General features: G+C 38.9%; 1 protein-coding gene across 13 annotated transcripts in view; it reads left to right on the top strand.

Moving 5' to 3' along the window:
• Positions 1-27,096, top strand: part of DMD (dystrophin) — a 2,091,067-nt gene that overhangs the window by 1,869,666 nt on the left and 194,305 nt on the right. For all 13 annotated transcript variants that reach the window (XM_055376532.2, XM_055376533.2, XM_055376528.2 and 10 more), the window contains one exon: positions 17,915-17,975. In XM_055376532.2, coding sequence (XP_055232507.1) covers positions 17,915-17,975 — 61 coding nt within the window. The remainder of the gene's footprint in view (positions 1-17,914; positions 17,976-27,096) is intronic.

Genomic DNA, 27,096 nt, shown 5'->3' with positions numbered 1-27,096 from the left:
AGGCTGAGGCGGGCGGATCACGAGGTCAGGAGTTGGAGACCAACCTGGCCAACATGGTGAAACCCTGTCTCTACTAAAGACACAAAAAATTAGCCAGGCATGGTGGTGCACACCTGTAATCCCAGCTACTCAGGAGGCTGAGGCAGGAGAATCGCTTGAACCCAGGAGACGGAGGTTGCAGTGAGCCAAGATCACACCATTGCACACCAGCCTAGGCGACAGGGCGAGACTCCATCTCAAAAAAAAAAAAAAAAAGAAAAAGAAAAGAATAACATGGAACAACAGACACCATGAAACGTGTTTGCTTCTTTCTGTATATGCATTTGCTGCCATAGACTTCAGACGATTACAGTATCATATCTTCTCTCTTCTCTCCACCTAACACCTTCTACTTATAGTTTCTACTTTCTTATGACTTCCATTTTCTTCCTTTGTTATCCGACTTTTTAAACTTCCCCACCCATCTGTCATCTCTGTTTATCTCTGTGTATTACATTCAAGCTCTCCAAGAAAAAGCATCTGATTGGATTTGTTATTTATTATCCATCTAAGGGTAATGCCATCTCACAGGCCACAGGCCAGACTGTAAACCAGGCTTTCTTGACCTGGGCACTATTGGCATTTGGGGCCAGATAATTAGTGGAATGCTGGCTCTAAAAAGTGTATTTTTACACTACTCAGAAAATGAAGGCATTTGTGAGTTTGGCCTGGGGTAGCATTTTGTCATCTGTCCTAGAATACAAAGCTTTGCGCAACAGAAATGGTGGGATCACACCTCTGTGGGCAAAAATTATTGGGGGCTGTCCTGTGCATTATCTCTGGCCTCTACTCACTACATGCCAGTAGCACTCCCCTCCCTTAGTTGTGACAACCAAAAATGTCTCCAGACATTGTCTGTCTGATGTCCCCTGTTGGGTGAAATTGCCCCTAGTTGAGAATCACTCCTTTATGCCAATGCCTGCACAATTTGTGGTAATGAAAGTCATGTGGAACACTAAATACAGTGACCTATGCCTGAGGAATTATTTGAAGTTGCTTTTCTGCATCCTTAGGGACCCTTTAGTCTCTCGATGAAAGAGAGTGTCCTCAGCAGACAATCTTCAGGAATTGCATCAGCTGCCTCACCCAAGATCATACCCCTTATAGGGGCAGCTCTTCCTGATCAGTGTAGGGGAATAATGACCTGGCCATTTTGGCCCAACTCAGGAGAACATTAACATTCTAGCTCAAGAGCTCCCATGGGGTTGAATGAGACTGTCACTGGGTCTGCATTCACCTTGACTTCTCCCTATTTCTATTCCTGTTTCTTTCACTTCCCTTCCACAGTTGTCTATCCTGCTCTCTAATCATTGCCTTAGAGTTGGCTTCCTGGAGGAAGCCAATCTGTGAGGGGGCAATGAAATTGACAGGCATTTAGAAGCATCTAAGAAAAAGGTATTATAATAGGCCCATTACAGTCACTGGGTAATTTGATTTACTCTTGCTTTCATAATGAGGTTGATTATTTTGTTCAGGGTAAGTAGTGATTATTATTATTTAAGATGTCCAACCTCATGATCTCCATTAATAGGTAAGGACTTTGGGGACAGCATAAAATTACATGAATCTCTTACCTTAAACCTTAAGCTCAGCAGCATACATGCCCATGACAGGCAAGAGTTAGAACGTAAGATGGTCAGTAACGTAGATCTTGAAAGGAAATATGTTGGAGTGTGAGCACTTTAAGGGCATAGGGCCTGCATTACTTTTTTATTAAAAATAATTTTGCATCTAACACAACATCTTGCATATTAGATGCAGGATATGCCTTGATTGAATGAATAACTGGGCACTTAAAAGATTGTTCCCAGTCTAATAAAATGAAAGAACTTAGCCTAGTGCTTAGTCTAATGTCCAGAAAGAGTTAATGAACTTCACTTTATTTTCAGTCAGTTAAGAATTGATTCACTTTGTTACTCAACAAATGTCTATTGAATGACCAATGTAAATCAAACTCTGATCTAGGAACTGGGGAAACAGCAGTAAATAAAACAAAGTTTATTTATTGTGGAGCTTACATTTTAACAAGAGAAGATGGACAATCAGGTCATGATAAGTTTGATTTAAAAACAAAGAATAAAGCAGGCTAAAGGGGCTAGAGGATGGGAGAAGGGGACCCTTTTAGTGGAGTGGTCAGGAATGGTGACATTTCAGTAGAGATGTGAGGAAGTACGCCAGTCAGATATTGGGGGACAAAGTGTTCCAGGTGGAGGAAACAGTAAAAGTAAAGGATCCAAGATGGAGCATGCTTAGAGGGTTTGAGAAATATTAATAGCAAGGAAGCCACTATGACTGAAGCCAAGGAAGAAAGATGGTGAATGATAGGAGGTCAGTGAGTGACCAAGGGCCAGACGAGGAAGGGTCTTATCAACTATGGTTGGCTATCGTTAAAAGCCTTTGGCATATATGCTTTGTGAGAAGGGAAGTCATAGAATTCTGAGCTAAGAAGTGACATGGTGCCTGTAGCATTGTTACTTACTGTGCCTGTAGTATTCATTCATTCATTCCTATATTTATTAACAAAAACGAGTCACCTGAAATATGAAGATAAAAAGAGAATTATTGCCTTGGGACATTTAAATACCAATCACAAAAGACAGACCTATTAAAAATGACCTCCTACAGTGGTAGTAAATAGTGGGTGCTATAGGAGTAGAATGGAAGGGAGGAATCCATTCCACAGTGAGAGAAAGGAGATGTTCTATCTAGATGAGTATTAACGCATATTGTCCCTGAGGCTACATGCAAATCCAAAGTAGAGGGTATTCCTTTTGATAGGAACTTAGCAAAGAATGTTTATAATTGCTTGGTCCCTGATCTCACCTAGCAAGAGTCACAAGATGCATTCAGTGATGAAAAATCAGTTTCTCCCTTCTACTTAGCCATTCTGATAAGATGAATATCTCAGGCCGGGCGCGGTGGCTCACGCCTGTGATCCCAGCACTTTGGGAGGCCAAGGTGGGTGGATCACCTGAGGTCAGGAATTCAAGACCAGCCTGACCTACATGGTGAAACCCCATCTCTACTGAAAAATACAAAAGTTAGCTGGGCATGGTGACAGGCACCTGTAATCCCAGCTACTTGGGAGGCTGAGGCAGGAGAATCGCTTGAACCCAGGAGGCGGAGGTTGCAGTGAGCCGAGATCGCGCCATTGCGCTCCAGCCTAGGTGACGGAGCAAGACTCTGTATCCAAAAAAAAAAAAAGATGAATATCTCCCTTTCCAGTTTCGTGTGTAGTCTCCTTATAGCCCTTCTGTTCAGAAAAGGGATTTCTTATGTATGTATAATGAATATAAATATAGGTTTTAGAGAGCACTAATGTTTTAATGAGATAGAAATAGGCAGACGAGAGAGAATAATTGAAGGGTTGGTCAACATGAGGGCAATTTGATATGGAAAGAAAAAGTCTGAGCAGGAAGTGTCTGTGAAAAAAAAATTCGAAGAGGAATGGAATGAAATGAGCTCATTTATGGTGTGAGTTACGGACAGAAGGGATTTATTCTCAAGAGGTGAAAAGTGAAGGAGTTCATGTTATAGAATTTGACCTAGACCAGCTATCAAGGGAAAGAAAGTAATTCAAAAGACTTGGTCCAGGAGATCTGGAGCAGATACATCTATTAGAGGAAGATTCAAAGTTTTGAACTGCATCTTCAGTTATTCCTGGAACCCAACACAAAAGCTCATGACAACCTTGTTATCTTCAGGCAAAAAAAAAAAAAAAAAAAAAAGCGGGGAGCAGCAAGGCTTATGTCTTAAACAAGACAGCACATAACTTCAGGTCAGAGAATTCCATTAACATGAATCACCCATACCAATTTAAATAGGAAAATAATAGTAAGCTTGGTTATGTAAAAATTTAGTTTAAAAATCAGAACCAACAATTGAAATTAAACAAGAATGTTTATTTCTAAAAATATTTAGCTATTTATTTTGAATTCTGAAGCAATACTAATATAGTATATAATGATAAAACACAGTTGATTTTCATAGTAAACATCAGCATCAGAATGCCAAGAGGAAGATTTGTCTCCATTCATGTTTTATTACTCTGAGAACTGCATAACATTTTTTAAAGAGTCAGAAAATGGCTAGAAAAAGAGGAAGAAAGATTATTTCCTTAACTAGTTCCCTGGTCCCATGCTTTGGTGGTTAACAGTCAGTTTAACTCTAGAACCATAGAAAGTCTCTGTCGTTTTCCTAGTTACCCTGGGATTCCTCACATTGGCAGTAAGTTCGTGAATGAGATAAATATCCTGATAACTAGCTACATTAATGATGAAAATAATTATAAATGTAGGAGTTGGAATTTTTAAAAAGTATCGAGCGCTCTGTGCTCTTAACACAGAGGAAGCATTTTGCATAGATTAACCTGTTTAATCCTCACACCAACCTTGTAAAATAAGGACTGTTATTGTCTCCATTTCACAGAAGAGAAAACTGAGACTAGAATAATTTACTAACATATTCAAGTTCATACTTGTAACTATTATGGATTATCAGCCTTAGAAAAGGGGTTCCAGACACCAGTGAATAGCAACCCACACGTCTCAACTGCACAGACCAAAGAGGATGATAATCCCCATTAATCTTTGCATGTTAGTAGAGGCAGTGGCTAGTAACAAATGGGAGAGACTTTGGCTGGAGGATATTTTTTATTCTTTATTCTTTATGATACTGTTCCCCTCTCCCCTTCTCTCTCTACTCCTCTCTCTGTCAGCTGTATCCACAATAATGCTCCACAATGTAACTACTATACAAGAATATAAAGCTTCTGTTCTCATGCTTATGGGTCTACAGGTCAACTGTAATTTGGGTGATCTGGATAAAACTTGACTGGAAAGCTCTACCTCATACTGAAGCATGCCTGGGTTTGCCTCTAGGCTGTGAGTTCAGTTTAGATGGTCTCTAAATGTGTTGGGTTGTGAGCCCCAGACTAAAGGATCAGAAGCAACCTGGGGCATGTTCTCATGGCAGATTGCCAGCGTGACAAGCCTCTATTCACATCATATCTGCTAAAGCAAGTCACATGGTCAAGCAAGCCAAGGTCAAGGAGCTAGGAAGCACACTGTGCTCACCATGAGGCCATGGCTAAGGTATACATGTTTAATTCTTTCACAACTGAGTGAAAAATGGGCCCCAAATTCAATCTCTCCTATACTCTTTTTGCTTTAATTGCTGTCACAGCTTTAGTTCTTTCTCACTCTTCTCGCTTTCTGATGGATGTACATCCCATCTATAATCATTTGGTTTTTAATATCTGAGTTGCTCCCTACTGTCTCAGGTTTCAAATTTTACTTTCCTTGAAATTTCCCTGGTGCCTAATACAATACCTTTCACACACAGAGCGTTCAGCAAATGGTGTGGACTGCCTGCCATCTTTTAAAAGTACATCTGCAGAGACAATAAAGGCACCTGGCGATATTGCATTGACTTGTTAGTAACCTGACTTAACCCAGATGGCCCAAAGACTGTAACCACCATTACCTGGAGGAAAGTTCCCTGGTAATGCAGTCAGCCAATTATGTTCGAATTTACTCAAAAATTCCTTGAGCATAAATTATTCATGGCTCTATTTATGTAGGTATCTATCTTCCTATATCTGACCTTAGGAAGCTTGATTGCTTTCTTACTCTTCTAATAATCACCGTGATGTTTTTGAAGTTTTCTATAAGTCGGTTAGAAGCAGCTTTTTTTTCTTTTTTTTTCATGAGTAATGCCACCCAACTTTGGCTATTAGACTTTGTGTGACTGTGCAGCCATCAGCACTGGATATTAGATATAGTTTTATCTCTGCAACTCAGTCACCTTGCCAAGAATTTTAGTGTGAACTCTTGACTTCCCAGATCAAATGTGAGCCTGATACTCTAAATGACTTGGCAATCTACTGACAAATCCCATGGTGTGGTATTCTGTTCACCATGTGCAGTGGTCTCAGAGCTCAGCATTATCTGTCTGACAGCTCATATAATATTTACAGGTTGTTATTCGTGAGGAATTTTAGTTAGCCATAAAGATTTTCACAGCTACGGCAGACATTAGAGGTCTCATTCATCACTCTTGTGACCTTCCTCTCTGGAATGTAGCCCATCTGTCTCTGCTGTTGAAATCTTTATGGAAAGTCTGCCCATCTTCGAAAGTTTAGTAAGTGATCTTAAAGTTTTCATTGAATCTTTACTTTTGATATACGATATAGACATATAAAGCACTATCCTTATTTTAATTTAACGTTTGGAAAGTGTTAAATTTAACTTGGCCTTTCATTTAAATGACAGAAAACTTACTCTTGCTACAGGAACTATATGCGTCACATCAAAAGAAAATAGAAATCATACAGAAAAACATTGGAATGGGAAAAATTACACATATATACATATATATTCAACACTAATAACTACATGAAAGCTTAAATACTGTATTATAATGTTGATTATGACTTTGGGAAATGAAAAAGATAGAAATACATTTTGCATATAATTTAACGTTATAAAGAAACCCTAAGCAAATTCAGTAATGAAGTGAACTGAATAGGATGGGTTACAGAGCACAAGAGAGGGATGACCAACAATCAAATGTTGCCCCTTTCCATTTCCATTTTCCTCTTTTTATACACAGCTTCTCAAATGCTTGCTTCCCCTCCGTCTACTCCCTCCTTCGGCCTCTGATCACTAGTGTGAAATTGCCCTTTTGAGGTCACCAGTGATCGTGGGATCAAATACATCTTCTTCTTCTACACCCTTAGTCTGTCAGGCTCAAGAATTGTTTATACTTCACCAGCTAGGCTGTTCTTGTGTTTCATCCCACTTTATTCTAGCTTCTGTAGTATTTTTCTTTGACAGCAGTTCTACTGCCGCCACCATTTGGGGGCATTTGCCAGGGTACATTCCCTTTTGTTTTCCTCCACTGTACTCATCTTTTTTTTTTTTTTTTTGTACTTTTATAGGTTTCTTGGGGTATAATTATATGCAAAAATATGCATATTTAATATATGTAATTTGGTAAGTTTGGACATATGTATACACCCAAGATACTATTGCCACAATCAAACTAAAGATAATGAACATATTCATTACCTACAAAAGTTTTGTGTCCCTTTGCTTTTGTGTGTGTCTGTGCATGGCAAGAACACAACATGAGATGGACTTTTTTTTTTTTTTTTTTTTTGAGATGGAGTCTTGCTCTGTCGCCAGGCTGGAGTGCAGTGGCACGATCTCGGCTCACTGCACCCTCCACCTCCCAGGTTCAAGCGATTCTCCTGCCTCAGCCTCCCGAGTAGCTGGGACTATAGGTGCGTGCCACCTCACCCAGCTAATTTTTGTATTTTTTAGTAGAGATGGGGTTTCACCACGTCGGCCAGGATGGTCTCGATCTCTTGACCTCGTGATCTGCTCACCTTGGCCTTCCAAAGTGCTGGGATTACAGGGGTGAGCCACCGCGCCCGGCCGAGGTGGACCCTCTTAATCCCCTTAAGTTTTAAGTGCACTACACAGTATTGTTAACTATAGACACTATGTTGTACAGCAGATCTCTAGAACTTACTCATCTTGCATAAGTGAAACTTTATACTCATTGAATAACAATTTCTCATTTCCCCTGCCCTGTCTTCTGGCAACCACTTTTCTATTTACTGCTTCTATGAGGTTGACTATTTCAGACACTTCATAAAAGTGGAGTCATACAGCATTTATCCTTCTATGACTAGCTTATTTCACTGAGCATGTCTGCAAGGCCCATCCACATTGTCACCAATGGTAGGAACCTTCTTTTTTTTTAATGCTGAATGATATTCCATTGTATGAAAATGTGGCGTATACATGCAGTTCTCTTTGTACAATCTTCCTTCCTTAAAGAGTCCAGCCATTCTCATAGCATCTGCTATGATTCTAGTACTTATGGTCTTGTCCTTTCACTTCCATTTCAGTGAAAAGAACCAAACTTATGCTGATGCAAATACCTGTACACAAATGTTGATACCAGCTTTATTCATGATTGCCAAATGCTAATCAGTCTATGGGCCTTTGATTTTCACTGCATAAAATATAAACTAATCTGTTTATCATTCATGCTGATGAATGGTGGATAAATGGTCTAGCTAAGAATGAAAGATCTGTTGTATAGATGTCATTGGTCTAGGAAGACAGAGATGTAGAAAGAAGTACCATAAGCCCAGGCAGTTGGATACTATTCAAAGGCATTTCTCTCTGCCATACTTTATACTACATGTGGCACATTAACAGTAGTTACGAGTGGATTCAAGGCTAAAGATAAATGCTGCCCAGGTGAGAGAGAAAGAATTGATTCCACAATTACCATCATTCAGACAACACATCATAGCTATGTGATTACAAACATTATTTGTGTGGTGATTAACATTTTACAAAGCAATTTCATATTGATTTCCTCATTTTATCCTGACAACATTGTGGTGAGGGAGATATCATTATTCCCATTGGAATATAAGGAAAATAAGGCTTAGGCAGGAAAAAGACTAGCTTAAGATCATGAAGTGATAGGGGAGTCAGGACTCAAATCCAGTTCTTCTGAATCTGTACTCTGGACATTTTCTGCTATATCCAGCTCCCTCTCAAGATGCTGGATTGGGCTTTGAAATAGAAAGCCAACATCCTGAGTGCCTTTCTAAACTCTGAGTTTTATAGTCTATCAGGGGAAGAGGAGAGTGTGAGAGGAATGTTCCCAAATAATCTACGTATCAAGCAGTATATCTAACTTGCTTTGAGAATTATGCCAACTAAATACTATTGACCTGCAGAAAATTGATTTTTCTCTTTACACTTATATCAATAAAGAGAGGCTTCTGCTGCCATAAGTGTAATTTATGTAAAATGTTTTTAAAACTTTCATAGCCTTTAATCAAGTAAATATACTTCTAGGAATTTTGCTTTAAAAAATTAACTAAAATATGTGCAAAGATTTGTCTACAAAGATGTTCACTGTGGCCTTACTTAGAACAGTGAAAAACTGGAAACAACTTATATGTTCCCAAAGAGGGAATTTATTCAATAAATCATGGTACATCCATAAGTGGGAATTTTTTAGCAATGAAAAATCTGTTGTAACCCTACAAGCCCACTCTTAAGCATTCACCTTAGAGAAATGAAAACTTATGCTTATGCAAACACCTGTACACAAATGTTGATACCAGCTTTATTCATGATTGCCAAATGCTAAAAGCAACCTAATGTCTTTGAACAGGTGAATGGATAACTAAGCTGTAGTACACCCATATAATGGCATACTACTTAGCAATGAACAGAAACAAATCGTTGATACAGCAATATGGATTATGCATTATGCTGAGTGAAATAAACCAGTATCAAAAGGTTACATACTGTATTTATATGACATTCTGGAAAAGACAAAACAAGTCAGTAGTTGCCAGGTTTTGGGGCTGGAGGAGGAGTTGACTACAAAAGGATACTATGAGGAAATTTTGGGCATGACGGAACTGTTTTGTCTCCTGACTGTGATGGTCATCACATGAATCTATACATGTGTTAAAAATCACAACTGTATACACAAAAAGTGATTTTTACCATATGTAAATTTTTAAATAACAAGTCAATTACAGAAGAATATATAAGCATGTAGAAAAATTGTTCATATTATGTTTCCCATAATATATTTTGAGAGAAAAAAGGCAGTGTAAAAACCTTTGTCTATGATAGGATCTGAATCTCACAAAGTAAATATGTGTATATGTGAAATAATGTATATGAAAATGTTAACAAGTTATAGCTGATTGGTGGGAATACAGAGGGTTACAGGGGATTTGAATTTTCTTCTGGGTGGATTTTCTACAACCATGATATTGTTTTTGTAGTCAAAAAGAAAAAGAAATATTATTGAAAATTAAAAAATAAAAAAAAAAATTAAAGAAGGGCCAGGCACTGTGGCTCACGCCTGTAATCCCAGTACTTTGGGAGGCCGAGGCAGGTGGATCATGAGGTCAAGAGATCAAGACCATCCTGGCCAACATGGTGAAACCCCGTCTCTACTAAAAATACAAAAATTAGCTGGGTGTGGTGGTGTGCGCCTGTAGTCCCAGCTACTCAGGAGGCTGAGGCAAGAGAATCACTTGAACCCGGGAGGCAGAGGTTGCAGTGAGCCGAGATCATGCCACTGCACTCCAGCCTCGCAACAGGAAGAATGAAAGGCATGATGTAAGGGATGGTGTCCAAGCTGAGCCAGGAATCATGTGAGCAGCCATATGGTTTGCTAGTGAAGGTGGAGTCGGGATATTTCGATTAGAAGCAGGCTTGGCTTCACCTAATTAAACAATGGCTTAAACAAGGGAGGGGTTTAATGTTTCTTGTATAGAAAATCATAGATAAGCTGGAATGGTGACTCATTTTCATCAGGAACTCAAACTTCTCATGTCTTTCTTCTCAGCCACTCTCTTAGTGTATGGCTTCTGTAGCATAAGTTGTCAGAGCCCTGCCCATATGCCCTCTGGCATTCATTCACCATGCCCACAAACACCAAGCCTAGACTTCCATCTACAAACACCTGCAACTCTGACTTTAGGCCTTTGCTGGCCATTGGGGCCTGCTCATCAGCATAAGGAGCAGGCCAGAAATGCCAGGGATTTAATGACTGCCCCCTCCATACTCCAGGAGCAGCCCTCAAGCAATAGTAGATAAATAACCCAGTTCCCTCATCCCTTGAGTGAGATAACTCTGAAGTGTGCTCTGCACTGAAGTGCTCAGCTGCTCCGAGCCCCAGGTGACCCCAGCAGCTATGCGTCCTGTATCAGCTTTCTTACCTTTCTGCCTTACTTCCCAACTCTTCTACCAGTGCTTCCTTGAATTGCCACCAAAACTACTTACATTCACCTTCTCTTTTTTTTTTTTTTTTTTTTTTGAGACGAGTCTCACTTTGTCACCCAGGCTGGAGTGCAATGGCACGATCTTGGCTCACTGTAACCTCAGCCTGCCAGGTTTAAGCGATTCTCCAGCCTCAGCCTCCCAAGTAGCTGGGATTACAGGCGTGCACCACCGTGCCCGGCTAATTTTTGTATTTTTAGTAGAGACAGGTTTTTGCCATGTTGGCCAGGCTGGTTTTGAATTCCTGACCTCAAGTGATCCGCCCACCTCTGCCTCCCAAAGTGCTGGGATTACAGGCGTGAGCCACCGTGCCCGGCCCCACTCACCTTCTTGTCTCATCTACTTCTGGAGGATTGCAACTAGATGGCTTCCATTCTCCTGGTTACTATGGCTCTCCCCATCATCGTATCTGTGTTCCAGGCAGGAAGAGGAATGGGAAAAAGGCAAAAACTGCCTCTCCATTTGGTGAGCCACCTTTAAAGAACTTTCCCAGAAGCCTCACACAAATACCCTCAGTTGACATGCATAGTCCTTGGGAACATGGCTGCATCCAACAGTTAGAAATTCTGTTACTAAAGAAGAAGGATACTGGGTATAATACAGGCAGCCTGTCTCTGTCATGGAGCACAGGGGTCTGAAAGCAAGGACAAATAAAACCATTAAGGTCATGTGAGGAAGGACTAGGATAAAAAAGTGAGGGGGAGTCAGGATGTAAAGGGCCTTGAATACCAAAGGAAGGAATTTTAAATTTAGTTTATTAGCTTATATATATGAGTGGTTTAAAATTAGTTTATAAAATATGGAAGGTTTTTGAGTAAAAGCAATGGGCTCCAAATAGTACTTTGGAGAAATTAATCTATTAGTGCTACACTGGATTAGCTGAGAAGCTAGGGAGAACCTAAAGACAGCTATGAGGCTATTGCCATGACAGCAGCATGAGAAAGTGTCTACACTTTGTCCTGTAGTGTGAGTCCACTCTCCACACTTCCCTGCCTTGCCCTGGGCCTTGTGAGGTTGACCTTTGTGGGCTGCATGAATGGAGTCCCCAGCCCTCCTAGCTTCAGGCTGGGCTCAGCCACTGGAGCACCATGGTGGGAGACAGTGGGAAATGGAGAATGAGGTTGGAATGCTTATTCGCCTGACTCCCTCCCTACCTGCTTCCCTTGACCAAAGATCCTGTCACATGACCAAAGATCCCCTTTACCCTATGCACATGCTCTGTGGCTCCCTTTTAAAACTATTCTCCCTTGTGATCTCCCTACACTGTGCAAGCACCTTTGTGAACAGCCCGTCTACTGAAGTCTCCTCAGCTTACCCAACTTGATTGTGCCATCTGTTTCCTGCCAGGACCCTGACTGATACAGTCCCATTATAATATATGTTCTTGTGAAACCTCATCCCATTTGAATCATAAGGTCCTTAAGGGTGAGGGACATGTTTGGACTTCTTTCCCCAACCCACCCTTGCCTACAAATACCTAGCATGGAGCTAAGCACATCATATGCATTCAGTAAATACCACTTTATTGATTTTAATGCTGGAATGGCAGATGTGCTCATTGAAAGATACCCTCAGAGACTAAAATTAAGAGCAAAGTAGCAGGAACTCTGTCTGTCTTACTTACTGCAACAGTGCCAGAACTTTGTACAATGTGTAACACAAACAAGGTGCTCAGTAACGAAATGTTGCATAATGAGTGAAATGATGTTAGTTACCTTTTTTCATTGGGAACTGGGGCTCTGTTTTTGTCTTTTATCAGGTGAAAATAAGCCTCATCTTAGCTCTTTCGAAATTAGCATCTCTGAAACTGATCAGATAATTTATTTGGGACATTTGAAACAGGAGCTATGGTGGAGATTACAGATGACAGGGAGGCAGTTTTTGACCAGAATAAAAGGAAGCTGTTTCTAATCATCACTAAAGCTATTAAAAATTCAAAAAAAAGCTCCTCCATAATGTGATGGCAGTAAAGTTGTTCAAGCAGCTCCTGGAAAATCATTTGGTGGAAATGATGTAGAGAGTAAATGTGGATATCAGATATAACGTAGCAAACTTGGACTAGATGATATAATAATCCTTTTAAAGATTTATGTATTTACTTGGCTTTTTGGCAAAATATTTATTATCGGTTATGTACCACACATGATAAAATAGAGTGAAGTTCGAAGACTAAACAGACTTCGTTGTAATCCTGGTTGCCCTCTCTACTAGCTGCAAGACCTGGATTAGTTTACTGAACGTTTCTGAGCCTCGGTTTCTTCATCTGTAATAATGGAATAGCATGATCTCACAGGGTGCTTGAGAGAATTACATCAGGTAACATACAGTGTAGGGCACATAGTAGAAATACAACGTATTTGTTTTCCCCTTTATTTCCTGGATCATCTATCTGATTTCATCTTGAGTAATAAACAAAATTAGGATCTAATTTACGACCTTACTAGCTCATTTGATCGCATGTGCTCTAATGTGATACTTCAACATCTGCAAAATGAAAATGACAATACCTACCTCACAGGTCATTATGAGTATGAAATGAGCTAGTTTAGGTCATGTTTCAGGTACATAAGTTGTTTTCAATAACTCCTTGTTCCTTTCTCCTCCTCCCACCTTCCCCCTCACTTCCTCTAGATCAAGCATTCTTAATGAGCGTGATATTGCTCCCAAGGGGGTGAAAATTGTTTCCTGGATAATGAAAAAAACTTACTCTTTTTATGTGTAAAGAACAGATACACATAATCCATAAACAGACGTGCAGTACATCTATAGTATTAAAATTTTATGAGGGATAAGATGACTAGAAAAAAAAAGTCTAAAAGGATTCCTAGGGTGTGGGGTGCAGAGATAGTGGGGAAAAGATTAGGAAGCATTGCTCATTTTATCAATATGGAATGTGTCCATAAGACCATTACCAGAATTCCCGAGTACTTCTGAGGAGCTAGGTGCCAGTGGCTAGTAGATCCTCCCTAATGCCTTTTGTTCAACCCCAGAGGTGAGTTTTCTATTTTACCTCCAGTGATTGCTGTATCAGTTATTTATCTAAACTGCCCCCACTTTTTTGACCCACCTATGTTATCAAACTCCAAATCCACCAAGTATGAGAAAAGTAGAGAGATGAATGAATGTATTTGTGTTGGAATTCCAGAAAGTGCTCTTTTGGCATGTCTTAAAATAACATTAGCATTCTTTTTAATTTTCTGGTTAGGCCCCTGTGTTGATTAAAATATGACTTAACACCAGGGTGCATCACTTGGAACATTCTGTTCATCATGCATTTAAAAATGGCTGAAATAACAACTTCCCCTAAATAATGTGGCCTGTGCTTGTGATTTTCAAAACTACCTTGGGCACAATATTGAATCCTGTCACCTCAAGGAAGGAAAAGCATTTGAAGATAGAATTGCTACCCTTTCTTGGTCTTAATAACATACTGTATCTGTAACACAAAAGGAAATTCAGAGGTTGGTTTTGCAATAAATAAATGCATGTGTAGTTTGCTATCTAAATCCAGTGGACAATACCCCATGATGCTGGTGCCGTATGATAATGGTTGATTTGTACATTCAAGAATCTGAATCACAAAGCTGCCCTGGAATTACACGTAGTGGTTATAAGCACATCTGTATAAGAAAATACCAAAGGACAACCCGGTGTCATATAAAAACTATTTGCCGATAAATTTGCTTTTGATGGGCAACTAAAAATGGACACATCAGGCATAAAAGATGTGTGTGTCTATTACGTAGGCTAGCTTTATGAAGAATGACAAGCTTGCACTGGTACACTGAGATAAGAAACAGCTGTTGTTGGCATCAGTACTGCTACAAGAAATGAAAAAATTCTGTGGCACACTTATGAGCACTGCCACATATTTGATCAACTTTTGAATAGATGGAAGACCAGAATCATCTGGCAGCCCCAAATGAAATTGTCGACAACCCTTAAGAATCTCTTGAGAAGGAGCACTGAACCCAATTCCATAGAACTATCATCCAATTGTGTGTTATTTCTAAAGCAAGTAGTTCCAGTGTGTGTGTATGTGGTTATGATGGGGCAGGGAAGGAATGAGGGGAGGCTGTTGTTATTTTCCTTTTTTTTTTTTATTGTGTCAGGGACATTTTTGAGCATAAAATTGTAAGGTTTCAAACAATGACTGCAAAGCAGTTGCTTAGGTGAATTTATAAACTGAATCAAAGGGGAAAAACATCTTTCAGAAAAAAAATACACTGAATCTCACCATTGGACCTATTTGATGGCTACACATAAGACAAAAAGCTTTTTTTAAGGAAAATAAATGAACACTTAAGAACTGCAATTACAAAAGCTTGAAATTTCATATTGATCTAGAATTTATAATATTTTTAAAATTCTTTAAAAATATTTTCAGCTATTTAGTTCAAGCATATTCTGATAACTTCTCTGACATTTAATTGAAATTTTTCCCCTTTTAATGTAAACATAAAAAGTCAACTCTAGGTACCCTATGTAGGTCTTCCCATTAGCTCAGCCAGGCAACACCAATTTTCCTCTGTCTCTCGCTGCTTAGAGGTTGTTTCTTTCAGACCAAAAGCCCCTAAGCCAGGCCAGGCAGCCAGCAGCCCTCTCCAGCACACTTCTTTCTGAGAGACGCCTAAGAATAGTGTAGGAAATCCAAAGTGATTCTTCTGCTATCAGAGGATGGTCTAGCATCCTCCAAATTAGAAAGAATTTCTGGACCACTAGAATGATAAAAAAAAAAAAACTAGAAAGGTATAATAAGAGAAATTGTGAGGCCTCAGCCCATAGATACCTTTAAGGAAAGAATAGCCATTCTTTTCTCAGTTCAGGTATTCACAGGCTTGGCATTCACAGCCAGTGAGGGCTGGACCAAGAGCTCTCTGGAGTTTTCTTCCTTTTATGATGCTGGTATTTTAAGAAGAAGGTACACTGAGCAGCCAGGAGCTATAATTTCTGGCTCTCCACCATGTTTCCTGCTATAGAGGGCTAGCTTTTTAATACTTCCATAACAACAGACTCTGACCAGATAGGTCAGGAAGTCTAGCCCATGGTTTGTTTGTTTGTTTGTTTTTCAGTTGGAGTTTTGCTCTTGTCGCCCAGGCTGGTGTGCAGTGGTGCGATTTCAGCTCACTGCATCCTTTGCCTCCTGGGTTCAAGTGATTTTCCTGCCTCAATCTCCCGAGTAGCTGGGATTACAGGCACCTGCCACCATGCCCGGCTTTTTTTTTTTTTTTTTTTTTTTTTTTTTTTTTTGTATTTTTAGTAGAGATGGTGTTTCCTCATGTTGGCCAGGCTGGTCTTGAACTCCTGACCTCAGATGATCTGCCTGCCTCAGCCTCCCAAAGTGTTGGGATTACAGGCGTGAGCCACCACGCCTGGCCTTAGCCCATGTTTTTAAATCAGATCTTATTTACTCTGTGAACTTATTTGGACAGGAGAGCTGTATCCTACAGAAGAAAAAAGGACAAGAGAAGAGTTGGGAAGAGAATGAGAAAGGCAAAGATGGAAAGGGAAGCAGGGAAGGCAGGAGGAAGGGAAAAGAAAGGAATAGAGAAAGAAGGACAGAAAGAAATTGAAAGTCAGAGACTACTTCAAAACAGCAGCTAAATGTCTTTTTTCTCCGTATTAAAAATTTCCGTCTGCCAAAATGAAAAAGCATAATTACCGGCCAAATAGAAATCCATTTCCTATATCGTTTAAATGACATATCTCCAAGGTACAAAACAGCATGTCTGGTTAAAGGTTGGGTGATTTGATCCCTCTATTACTCTATATAAAACAAAGAAGCTGGAGTTTCATTACGCTTAAATTGTCTGGCAGTGGGTGAAGTTAACTTTTATTAGAAGCTGTTCTTTCATATTATACAGTGTAGTCGAGGATGTATTAGCTTTGACGTTTTCTTACATCTCAATACACTGCGGAGTGAATTTACTGTAAGACTAATTTAAAAGGGAGTTTTTCATAGGAGGAAATAATGGTCAGCATCAGCTGTGCTTCAAATTATTAGCAGAATGAAAATTCAGGGAAAAAGTATAGACACATAAAGTTGCTAGATATTAATAAGAATGCTTCTTTTATTTCTGTTTCTGATAATACTCTGTGTTTCTTAAAGCTCCAGTGTCTTAAAACTATATTCAGGAGGAAGATTATATTGTTGAGGAAATGTTATAGTGCCTCCTCAACAAGATTATTTTGTCTTAAAGAAAGAAAAAAAACCATCAGATCAAACAGTATATAAAATATATTTGTAGAGGTTCAGCTTTAGGGAAGAAATCCTACAACTTAAGCCTGAAAAAAAAAAACAATGCAAAGATCATTCATTTGACCAATACACAGTGAAGTCATAATAAAACAAATTCCTAGTATGTGAAATGAAATTTCACGTATAGGATTCATCACTCATAACAAAAGTCTTATTACGCTCTGATATCAGTAGACATTCCCTCACTTTTGGTCACCTTTTCTAATAAGATCACACTGGTCAGCTGACATTTTGAGGCACCAAATTAAGCATCTATTTGGTAAGTGAATTTGGATTCTCTTTAAACCAATAAAGATAAAAACAACCATATCAGAGTGATAAGCATATTACTTTAGCTTCAATAACTTAGAATGTAAATATATCACAGAGGGATATTTCAGCTACTGAAATAATAAAATCCAGTCAGTCAAATAGTAAAAAATATTGAGAACCAGCAACGGGAAGTATTATAAAAAAAAGCACTCAAGGGAGACACATACAAGAAACCCCGTCAGTCTACTCATTCAGTTTCTTATCTGTTCTATAGGTTTAGCAGTGGAAATGTTTGTGGGTTTTTTTTTTCTTCGCATTTATCTTTGTGCCTGAATGAGTTCAATTTCACTTAGATTAGGACAGAAATTTCAGAACAGCAGGTTAATCCATCCTGTCTTCATGGGCAGCTGAGCAAACAGACCAATATCAGTGTAAAATTGTAATTCTGGAGATTAATGTTGTCTTTCCTGTTTGCGATGAATTTGACCTCCTTGCCTTTCTTTTTTTCCTCCCTTCTTTTCAGCGTCTGTCCAGGGTCCCTGGGAGAGAGCCATCTCGCCAAACAAAGTGCCCTACTATATCAAGTAAGTTGGAAGTATCACATTTTTAAAAGAGCATTTATTGTGACTAATCTGTATATTCACAAGTGAGTTTATTTTTAAAATGCGACATTAGCCTGGCCTACAATACCTGTGTCTTTTTTTTCCTGAGGAAGCTTGGATAAAAAACTTATTCTAAAATTACCATTGTAAATTTGCTGATGCAATGGGGAACCACTTTTAAGAAAAGTTTATTTAATGCAGGATATATGGTGTGTTTTGTGACAGAGGGGGCAGATTTTTCACAATAGAACAAAAAGCTCCAGATAATTTTATTGATAGTGGGAGTCAATCTTTGCGAGAACAATTTCTTTTATTTAGGGGTTTTCTCACATTTCTTCTTCCGTCAAAGATAGAAGATTTCCACAGTTATATGTACACAACTGTTTTGGGTGAATGAATACTTCATGTTTCCAAAAGGCAGAAAGCAGCAGTCCTCGACTCGTAGGGCTTAGTTGTTCATTCTTGATACATAACACTCAGTATTTGTCAACTAACAACAGAACGATACTGTTTTCTGGAAACATCTGTGCCAGTCAAAAGAATACGAGTGCTTGGAAGCACCTTCTGTAGTATTTTGCATGAAATATAAATGACAATATATTGGGTCAACATAGAAGAGAGAGGAGAGAGGATATTGAGTGGTTACGATACCTTCACAGTCTCTCATCCATTGTGCAGTAGAGTCTAACTTAAATTTAACTTTCAATTGGAAACCTCAACAACAATTACAATTTACTGGGTTCATAAAATAGTCCTCGATACCAACCGAAGTCTTTGAACTTGCTTCTGCCATAAGTCTGACTAAAAATATTAGATGTTTTCCCATTTTTTTCCGCCTGCCATCTTTTATCGAATCTGTTTTTATTCTTTCACTGTCCATCAATTCTTCTTAATTCAGTTCTAAAGCAATAACAGCAGTCCTAGATCTTCATTACTACAGTCCTCAAGAAATTTGATTTTATGCCTCTATTTTGTTAACTGAGAAAAATGGGAGTGAAGGTAGTCTTTTGACTCTTTCAGGAGAAATACATGCTTTAGGAAACGGTTTACCATTTGTCTTATTACATTTTTCCAGATGAGGTATCTCTTAACTTGAAAATTCTTTTTTAGTATGTTTGATTCTGCTTTTTAGTTTTCTTATTTTCTGAATTTAATTTTATTATTGTTATATTTAATTCATTAGTTTAGTCACTCAAAACTACATTTTAAATACCTATTTAAATCACATGCTTTATTAAATAATATATTGCTGTAGACATGCACTGTATATTACCTTACATCCACTGTATATTTTATGGAACAATTTTCTTCAAACTCTAGACAGTGATTTCCTACATCAGTGTCTTTGTCCTCACAAATTTTTATTTCTGACTAAGATGTTTGAGACCTGCTACTTCTTCAACCAATTCATAAAGCTCTCACTTTTATCCAATTCCTTTATGAGCTGAAACAAAGACTCTTTTTCTCCTTTCATAGATGAGGTTTTAGGACCACTGGAGAATTCAAGACACCTTTAAGCTATTATTCTCCAAATGACTACTTGTTTGGGGCTCACTAGAGGTCTCACATGGATTGCTAGGGTCTCCCCGGTCCCATTGTCCTTTCCCTATATATTCATCTTCTCCCTGATGTTACTTCTACTACAAGAGATCCCAGTACATTGCTGTGAGGGAATGGAAATGAACTCCGTCCAAAAAATAAGAAAGAGACAAATTCCAGAAAAGCTGTAATTCCCTTCTGTGTATTAGTCTCTTGCTGTTTCTCAGTGGAATTAGAGAGCAGCTACATATCCTATTTGTCCAATGCTCCTTCATGTACCTAAAGACCATGGTGATGGTATTGATAAGGGCACAGATCTATGAACAAGAAAACTTCAATTTTAGTCCTCCAGTCTAGTCTTAGAGGCTCTGTCATTAGGCGACTGTATGGCTTTAGGCAAGTCACTTAACCTATAAAAATCTTGGTTTCTTTCTTTTCTTTTTTTTTCTTTTTTTTTTTTTTGAGATGGAGTTTCACTCTGTTGCCCAGGCTGGAGTGCAGTGGCCCGATCTCGGCTCACTGCAACCCCTGCCTCCCGGGTTCAAGCAGTTCTCTCGTCTTAGCTCCCGAGTAGCTGAGACTACAGGCACCTGCCACCACGCTTGGCTAATTTTTGTATTTTTAGTAGAGACGAGGTTTCACCATATTGGTCAGGCTCGTCTCGAACTCCTGACCTCAGGTGATCCACCCGCCTCGGCCTCCCAAAGTGCTGGGATTACAGGCTTGAGCCACCATGCCCAGCCAAACCTTGGTTTCTAATTTATAAAATAAAGAGTTGGACTAGATGATATCTAAGATCCTTTTTAGCTCTAAGACTTAATGAGCATGACTCATTCAGTTGTCCTGTCCAAACTTAAAAACCGAAGATCTCAGCTTTTGTTCGATAATATCTTTATTTTTAAAATTCATTATTTTAATGAACATAATGTAAATTCTTACTTTAAAAAATAGGAATTTTATTTTTCCACTGTTTAATTAGCTTTAGATATGCCCTATCAACCCACTCCAATTTCACCACACACCTCTTTAAAGAGCTCAAATCTTGGTATATAATTTAGGACTATTATGCTTCCTGGCTCATGATAAGAGAGAGAGAACAATAGGCAGGAAAATTTGCACTTGTGTCTTATTAGCCATTACTATTATCTAAAATGTTCTATGGAAACCAAATTAATTTGATGTACAAGGTTCGGTGGACTTTATGCACAGCTTAATGCCGTTCATAATCTGAGATGCCGTCTTGGTCTAAAAAGAACAAAAATCAGTTTACAGTGACAGTGCTTCAACCAGTCCTCATTTTTCCTCTTTTTTATCTTGTTTGTCTTGACTTCCAGTCAAGAGTTTTTACCACAGATGCCCAGCTGCAAAACCAGGTGTCTTCTCTGGCTATGTTTTTAATGCTTTGTAACTTTTTCTTTTCAATGCTGGGATAAAGGGATCGCCCACATAACAAGAGGTTTCTATACCAATGGCACAGTTCCTGTTGGTTGTTGAATTGTGCACTCATTCTTGAGATTTTAAGTCATTAACATCTTTTGCTCTAGTTTGCAAATCAGGCAGTGTTTATGCCTGCATCCTGACATCAGCTTTTCATATGATGCTAAGAACCTTGATTTTGATACTTCAAACTACGTGTTTGTCTAGTTTATTTGTCCACAGCATACATCATTGTTACAGTTTTCATATTCCCTCTCCCTTGGGGCTCCCTTATTCCTGCCAGCATCTCTTTCAGGTTATTTGATTACAGCTTTCATTGCCACTGAAAAAATAATCACCAACAATGTTCAACCTGTTACAACTGCCTTTTCTACTCTCTGCCATTTTGTAGTTTTTTGGCCTACTGTCAAACTCATGAAAATTTCAATATAGTAGCCTTTAACCAGCTGCTGCATTCTGTTAGGATTTCTTTCACCTTTTTGTGTTGCATGCTCCCATATGGGTAAACCAAACAGAGCCAAGAGCTGGGACTCTCTTGCTTTCTTAATGAGTTAGAAAATTATTCTTCTGTATTCTGGACTGTCAAAAGAATTTAGGAATCCCAAACATGCATGCAGGATGTTCCAGCATAGATGTCATAATAAAAGCGTAAGAAATATCACACTGGGTCAGACCAACAGGGCAACTAGCCCAGAACTCTGTCCCAGATGAAGATACCAATGGTTATTTTGTCAGGTAACCTAGTACATTTTACCTTAAAAATTCGGATACATCACGACCACTTCTTAATAATGCATTGTAAATCAACTGGCAATGAGTTTATCCAATGGTGTCAAACTTTTCCCATTCCCCACTTCAGCTTTGTCTTAATAATAATATGTTCCATAAATGTACCTACTTCTATATAAATATAGGCATTTTAATTTCTCTTGAATCTGCATCCTTTAACCTCAAGGAATGGCCTTAATTAAATTCTTTGAAATTCAGTAAAAACATTTATATTTATCCAGAGTTGACTTTAGCCTCACATCCCCCTACTAATGCTTTTCATTTTCATCTTCCCAGTCTGAGAAATTCTAATCCTTTTTAGTCTTTTAGTCTGTCCTTGACGGAAAGATAAGCTTTCCCCTTGATTATCTTAGTTGTTTTTCCCTGGATCTTTTCCAGCTCTGTTATATCTTCTTTGGGATGTCGTGACTAGGCTGGCCCAAATATTGGTTATGAAATTTGTTAGCATTGTCTCTAGTTTCCACTCACTCATGAAGAAAGTAAATGTTATTTGCTGTCTCCCATTGGTGCAGAAATGGAGAGATCAATTGAGGTCATAACCTCTTCTGCATATATTAGTTCTAGCCGAAGGTTGGTTTTCTGCTACTTTTCTGTAATACCAGCAGAAGTGTTTGACCTTATATTTCTGCCAGCTTTCCCTTAGGAAGGATTTGATTTTTAGACAAGCTGGTCCTTTCCTCCTTCAAAGACGCTGTGGTTGCTAAATATTGGGAAGAATTCACTAATGAAACTCAGGAGTAAACCTGCTGACTCCATCAGCAGTAATGCATTTCATCAGGTTCCCTTTCGAAATATCTCTGAAGCCCTTCACAGAAGAGTGAAAGATGGGGTTCTTGGGAACTTGCTAACTGCTCAGCTTTTTTTACATGCAGTGCTCAAGAAGCAACTCATGTCCAAAGGAGTGTTTATCTTTTCCTGCTGGTAATTTTGAATGTTGTATATACATTGCTGTATATGTTGCCTGATGACCTTGATCGACCCTTCTCTTCACTCTCAATCTCAGGCATGTTTCCACAACCATTTATTGCATCTGAGTTGCTCACAACTTTCTGCTGCTTCCTGCTTAGCAAAATGCGATATAAAACCTTATTGGATGACGTTAACAGTTGCTTCAGTCAACATTTCTTATTACTGTTGCTGTGTGTGCTGACAAAATTGCTGATTTGGGTTCTGACTGTCCTGTCTTCTTATGGCCTACCATTCCTATAGCTCTATTAGTACGAGTATTTGACTCTCTGCATGGAACTGTGGCCATCTGTCTAGATTTACCTTTTGGTATATGTGGCTCTCTGTATCCTGTTGGTCTACATTCTGGTTTGAACTCACGGATCTTGCTCCGGTTTTTAGTACCAGTGTTCCCCTAACTCCAGTAGCATCTGAATCTTGACACCACCTTCCCCTGCCCCCTACTGTATTGCCTCTATTACTACTTTCATGGCAATTTTTTCCAATTCCAAATATGTCCCATGCTTAAAGCATATCTTGCTCTCATTCTTCTTCTAGCCCCTGTTGGTACCAGGCATTGCTCCAGTTCAAGTTTTGGTTGGTTGATTTCTTCCTTCATAATATTGATTGCTATTTCAGTACCTGTATTTATATACAGAGGGAGCAGTGCCTAACTACATCTTAGCCTTAACAGCAATCAACGTGTTAAATATCCCTGTGTTGGCTGGTTTGCAGTAGACACGTCTTCTGACAATGAGATGGGCTCTTATTATAAAGAAACTGGAGTATGATATCAACATAGAAAACATTTCCTCAGGCCAGGTGCGGTGGCTCACGCCTGTAATCCCAGCACTTTGGGAGGCTGAGGCGGGCAGATCACGAGGTCAGGAGATTGAGACCATCCTGGCTAACACGGTGAAACCCTGTCTCTACTAAAAATACAAAAAATTAGCTGGGCGTGGTGGCGGGCGCCTGTAGTCCCAGCTACTTGGGAGGCTGAGGCAGGAGAATGGCATAAACCCGGGAAGCGGAGCATGCAGTGGACGAGATCGCGCCACTGCACTCCAGCCTGGGTGACAGAGCAAGACTCTGCCTCAAAAAAAAAAAAAAAAATTTCCTCATTTCTTATTCCAGACACCTCACTCTTCTAAGAATGATACAAGTCTTCTGACATTGGGTTTGAAAATCAGTTGAATTTTGTCATAATCTTTCATACAATGTGAACACATCATGTAGTATATAATTTTGTGCTATTTCTGGTAAGATCCTTCTTATGTATATTTTTCTTCAAAATATACCTTTTAGCAGCTAAGACAACATTAAATAGGGGAAATTTTAAATAGGCTAGGCATCACAAGACTTGAATTCTAGTTCCAGCTTTACTGTCACCTAGCTATTAATACTTGACCAATGGGAAATTGCTTATTTTCTGTGGGCCTCAGTTTCTCCCTCTGTCATTTAAGGAAGCAGAATGACATGATATCACAGGTCATTTCCAGTACTAACATTTTCTGATTTTGTGAATGTTGACTTTGAAATAGAAATTGTTTGTGATCATTTTCCAGAGAAGTGAAAATGAATCTTCATATTGCCCTTGAGGATTCTTATTGCACCATCAATCTTATCGGGATAGAAAGGACAAATAATATTAAACGTTTCACTTAACTATTTAGCACTATTGATGATAAGAAGTGGATGCAACAGAGAATCAGCTGTCTAATTTGATCTGTCAGTCTTTGAGGATGCTGGTGAATGATTCGGGGTAATTAAATTTTTGAAATCACTGCCAAAAGCCTGATGCTCTGACTTTTCAAAAGGCTTTAGTACACAAAGATAACCCAGAGGTCAATCTTCTCTTCTGTGTTTTCTCCTCTGCCATTTGATAGTTTCAAAGGTCACATTACCTGAGTCTCAGTAAGCTCTGGAACCACAATGAAGGAATAGTTGGTAATACATTATTGATGATATAATCATGAAAACAATTCAGGTTAAGATATTAACTGAAAGAGAGTGAAAGGGGTGCCATAGTGTTGTGCAGAGTACTGAGTCTGGTTTTGGTTTTATAGATCTTGTTGGGAGATGTAGATGTTGATATCATCTGTGTCTCATAGGTTCATGAAAAAAACCCTCACATCCTTTTTTGTAGTTTCATAAGCTGATTTGTATCACCTTGACTGAAATAACAGACTCCAGGAGGATAGCTGTTGTTATCTCTTTTTCTAGCATAGTGCCTCACAGATAACAGGTACTTGGTAAATATTGGAATGAATTCATGAACATATGTCAGTAATTCTATGTGCTTTTCAGTTTGCTGACTCATTTCACCTTCAAAAAAATCTTGTAGTATTTGTGTGTCAATTTAGATTTACCACTCAAATCCATCTCTCATGCCCTCTAGACATGAACTTTAGTGGTAGAAAGCATGCCGAGTGTTTGATAGAGTTTCTCATAGCTCCTACAGTTTGGTGCTTAAGGGACAGTCCTTGGCATGGATGTATGAATGGTACATACCAAAACGTGAGTTCTAGATTCCGTTCTATCTTAATCTAACAATATGATAAGGAGTATAACTTAGCTCAACCTCAATGAGAAGGTTGAACTAGATAATGCCTGGGACCACTCTCAGCTCTAGCTTTGTTTCAGTAGAACTAGAGTCTGTTTTTCCTAAATATCATTCATGAGGCTTCTTCTGGTTTTCTAGTGGTCAATAGAGCTTTAAATTGATCAACTACTGTTTTTCACTGAGCATTGTGGACAGGACCTACTTTTTGGGCCAGGATATAGTAGCCACTGAGTCTTAACAGAATGTCATCAATGATACATTTTTATTTTACAGAAAAATGTTGTAACATTCTATATGGCATATGTCATGTGGAAAGGTGGCAACATATATACATACACCTATACATGTGGCAGCTAAAATTTAATGTGTGTACGGGCAAAATAATCCTGTATTATAATACACATGGTATAGCATTCCCTGCCTCATTCGTGGCACTTTTGGAAATGTGAGAATGAGCATAGAACATATTCAAGTTGGTTTATCCAAAAGAAGAGGAGTAAATTATTTCAGCTATTTCCCCATTTTCTTTTTCTAACTTCCTTAAACATGCACTTTCTTACATAATCACGTGTTAGAAAAAAACCAGTAGTCACATCAAATAAATCTGCATTTGAAACAACTGTATCATGTCCCAACTCTGTTCGTTTGAGCCATTTGCTTAACGTGACACCCATTCTACTTTATGACACATAAGGAATATTACTTAAGAAATGTTAATTGGCTTTCCTTTTCTCCTCTGAAACTGGATTGAAGTCTTATTGACCTCTATTAGATACTGAGTGTTCAGGTTTTTAGGAAAACACTCATAGAGATATAGCCCCAGTGTGAGCTGCATTTTTAGAATATTTTCTAGAACCCAAATATGTCCCTAATCAAATTAGTTTATTTTCATTCTTAGCGTTCCCACGTAATTTGGGGTATGTGTGAATTCCCAAACATTCCCGAGCCTCTCCTAGGCTTCTCTAATTGCTTCTTATTCTGTTCCCCTGGGAAGCAGCATCCTGTTCCCTTCACAAAGGTCAGCAGCAACAGCCCAGGCAATGTTTTAAAATAACTTAATAACCCTGAACTGCCTCTCTCTTCTTTGGATAATTTCCTTAGAGCATTAGTCCTTTGAACACTGACCTGGTTGCAGAAAATGCCCCTTTCTCAGTGGGAAAACTCCAAATCCCATTCAGTCTTCCCCTCCTTCATTCCAGGGGATAGGGTGGGGGAGTAGGGGGTAGGGAGAGGGTATTAAATACTTTTTTCAGGAAAAATGTTAACACGGTAACTCTCTCTCTCTCTCTCTCTCTCTCTCTGTGTGTGTGTGTGTGTGTGTGTGTGTATGTATTCTTTTTTAAAGAAATAGACTGTGAGTGCATTGTATAAATCAGTGCTGTCATGTTGCAAATTTTTTAAACCGTTGTACAAGATAGAAAAACAGTATCTCTAGATATTGACTCTGGAAAGCTTCTAAGAGCAGGTCCTAGATGAGACTTAGCTCACTGTCGGCATTCGGCAAATGATCACGTTTTCTGTGATACCATTAACTCCTGGGGGGATGAAACTGAAAAGCCTCACTGCTCTTCCTGAAACTCTCAACTGCTTTTTTCTGTTTTTCTTTCTCAGCTTATCCACATCCATCTTGGTCCCCAAAGCCATTGCATGTCAGATGGTCAGTGCAATGTGTAATTTTTAACTTGCTTCTTTGTTGCTTTAGAAGGAATCGTTTTGTTGTTTTCTTCCCTTTTGGTCACTATTTCTTGTTCATGAGTTTTCTGTAAACAGTGTATCTCATAGATAAGTCCATGGAATCTGCTAGACAGGAAGAAAAGCAGTTTAATGTGT

Source organism: Gorilla gorilla, chromosome X, assembly GCF_029281585.2.
Source record: "Gorilla gorilla gorilla isolate KB3781 chromosome X, NHGRI_mGorGor1-v2.1_pri, whole genome shotgun sequence".
Taxonomy (NCBI): Eukaryota; Metazoa; Chordata; class Mammalia; order Primates; family Hominidae; genus Gorilla; species Gorilla gorilla.
This window is presented reverse-complemented; position numbering and strand designations above follow the sequence as displayed.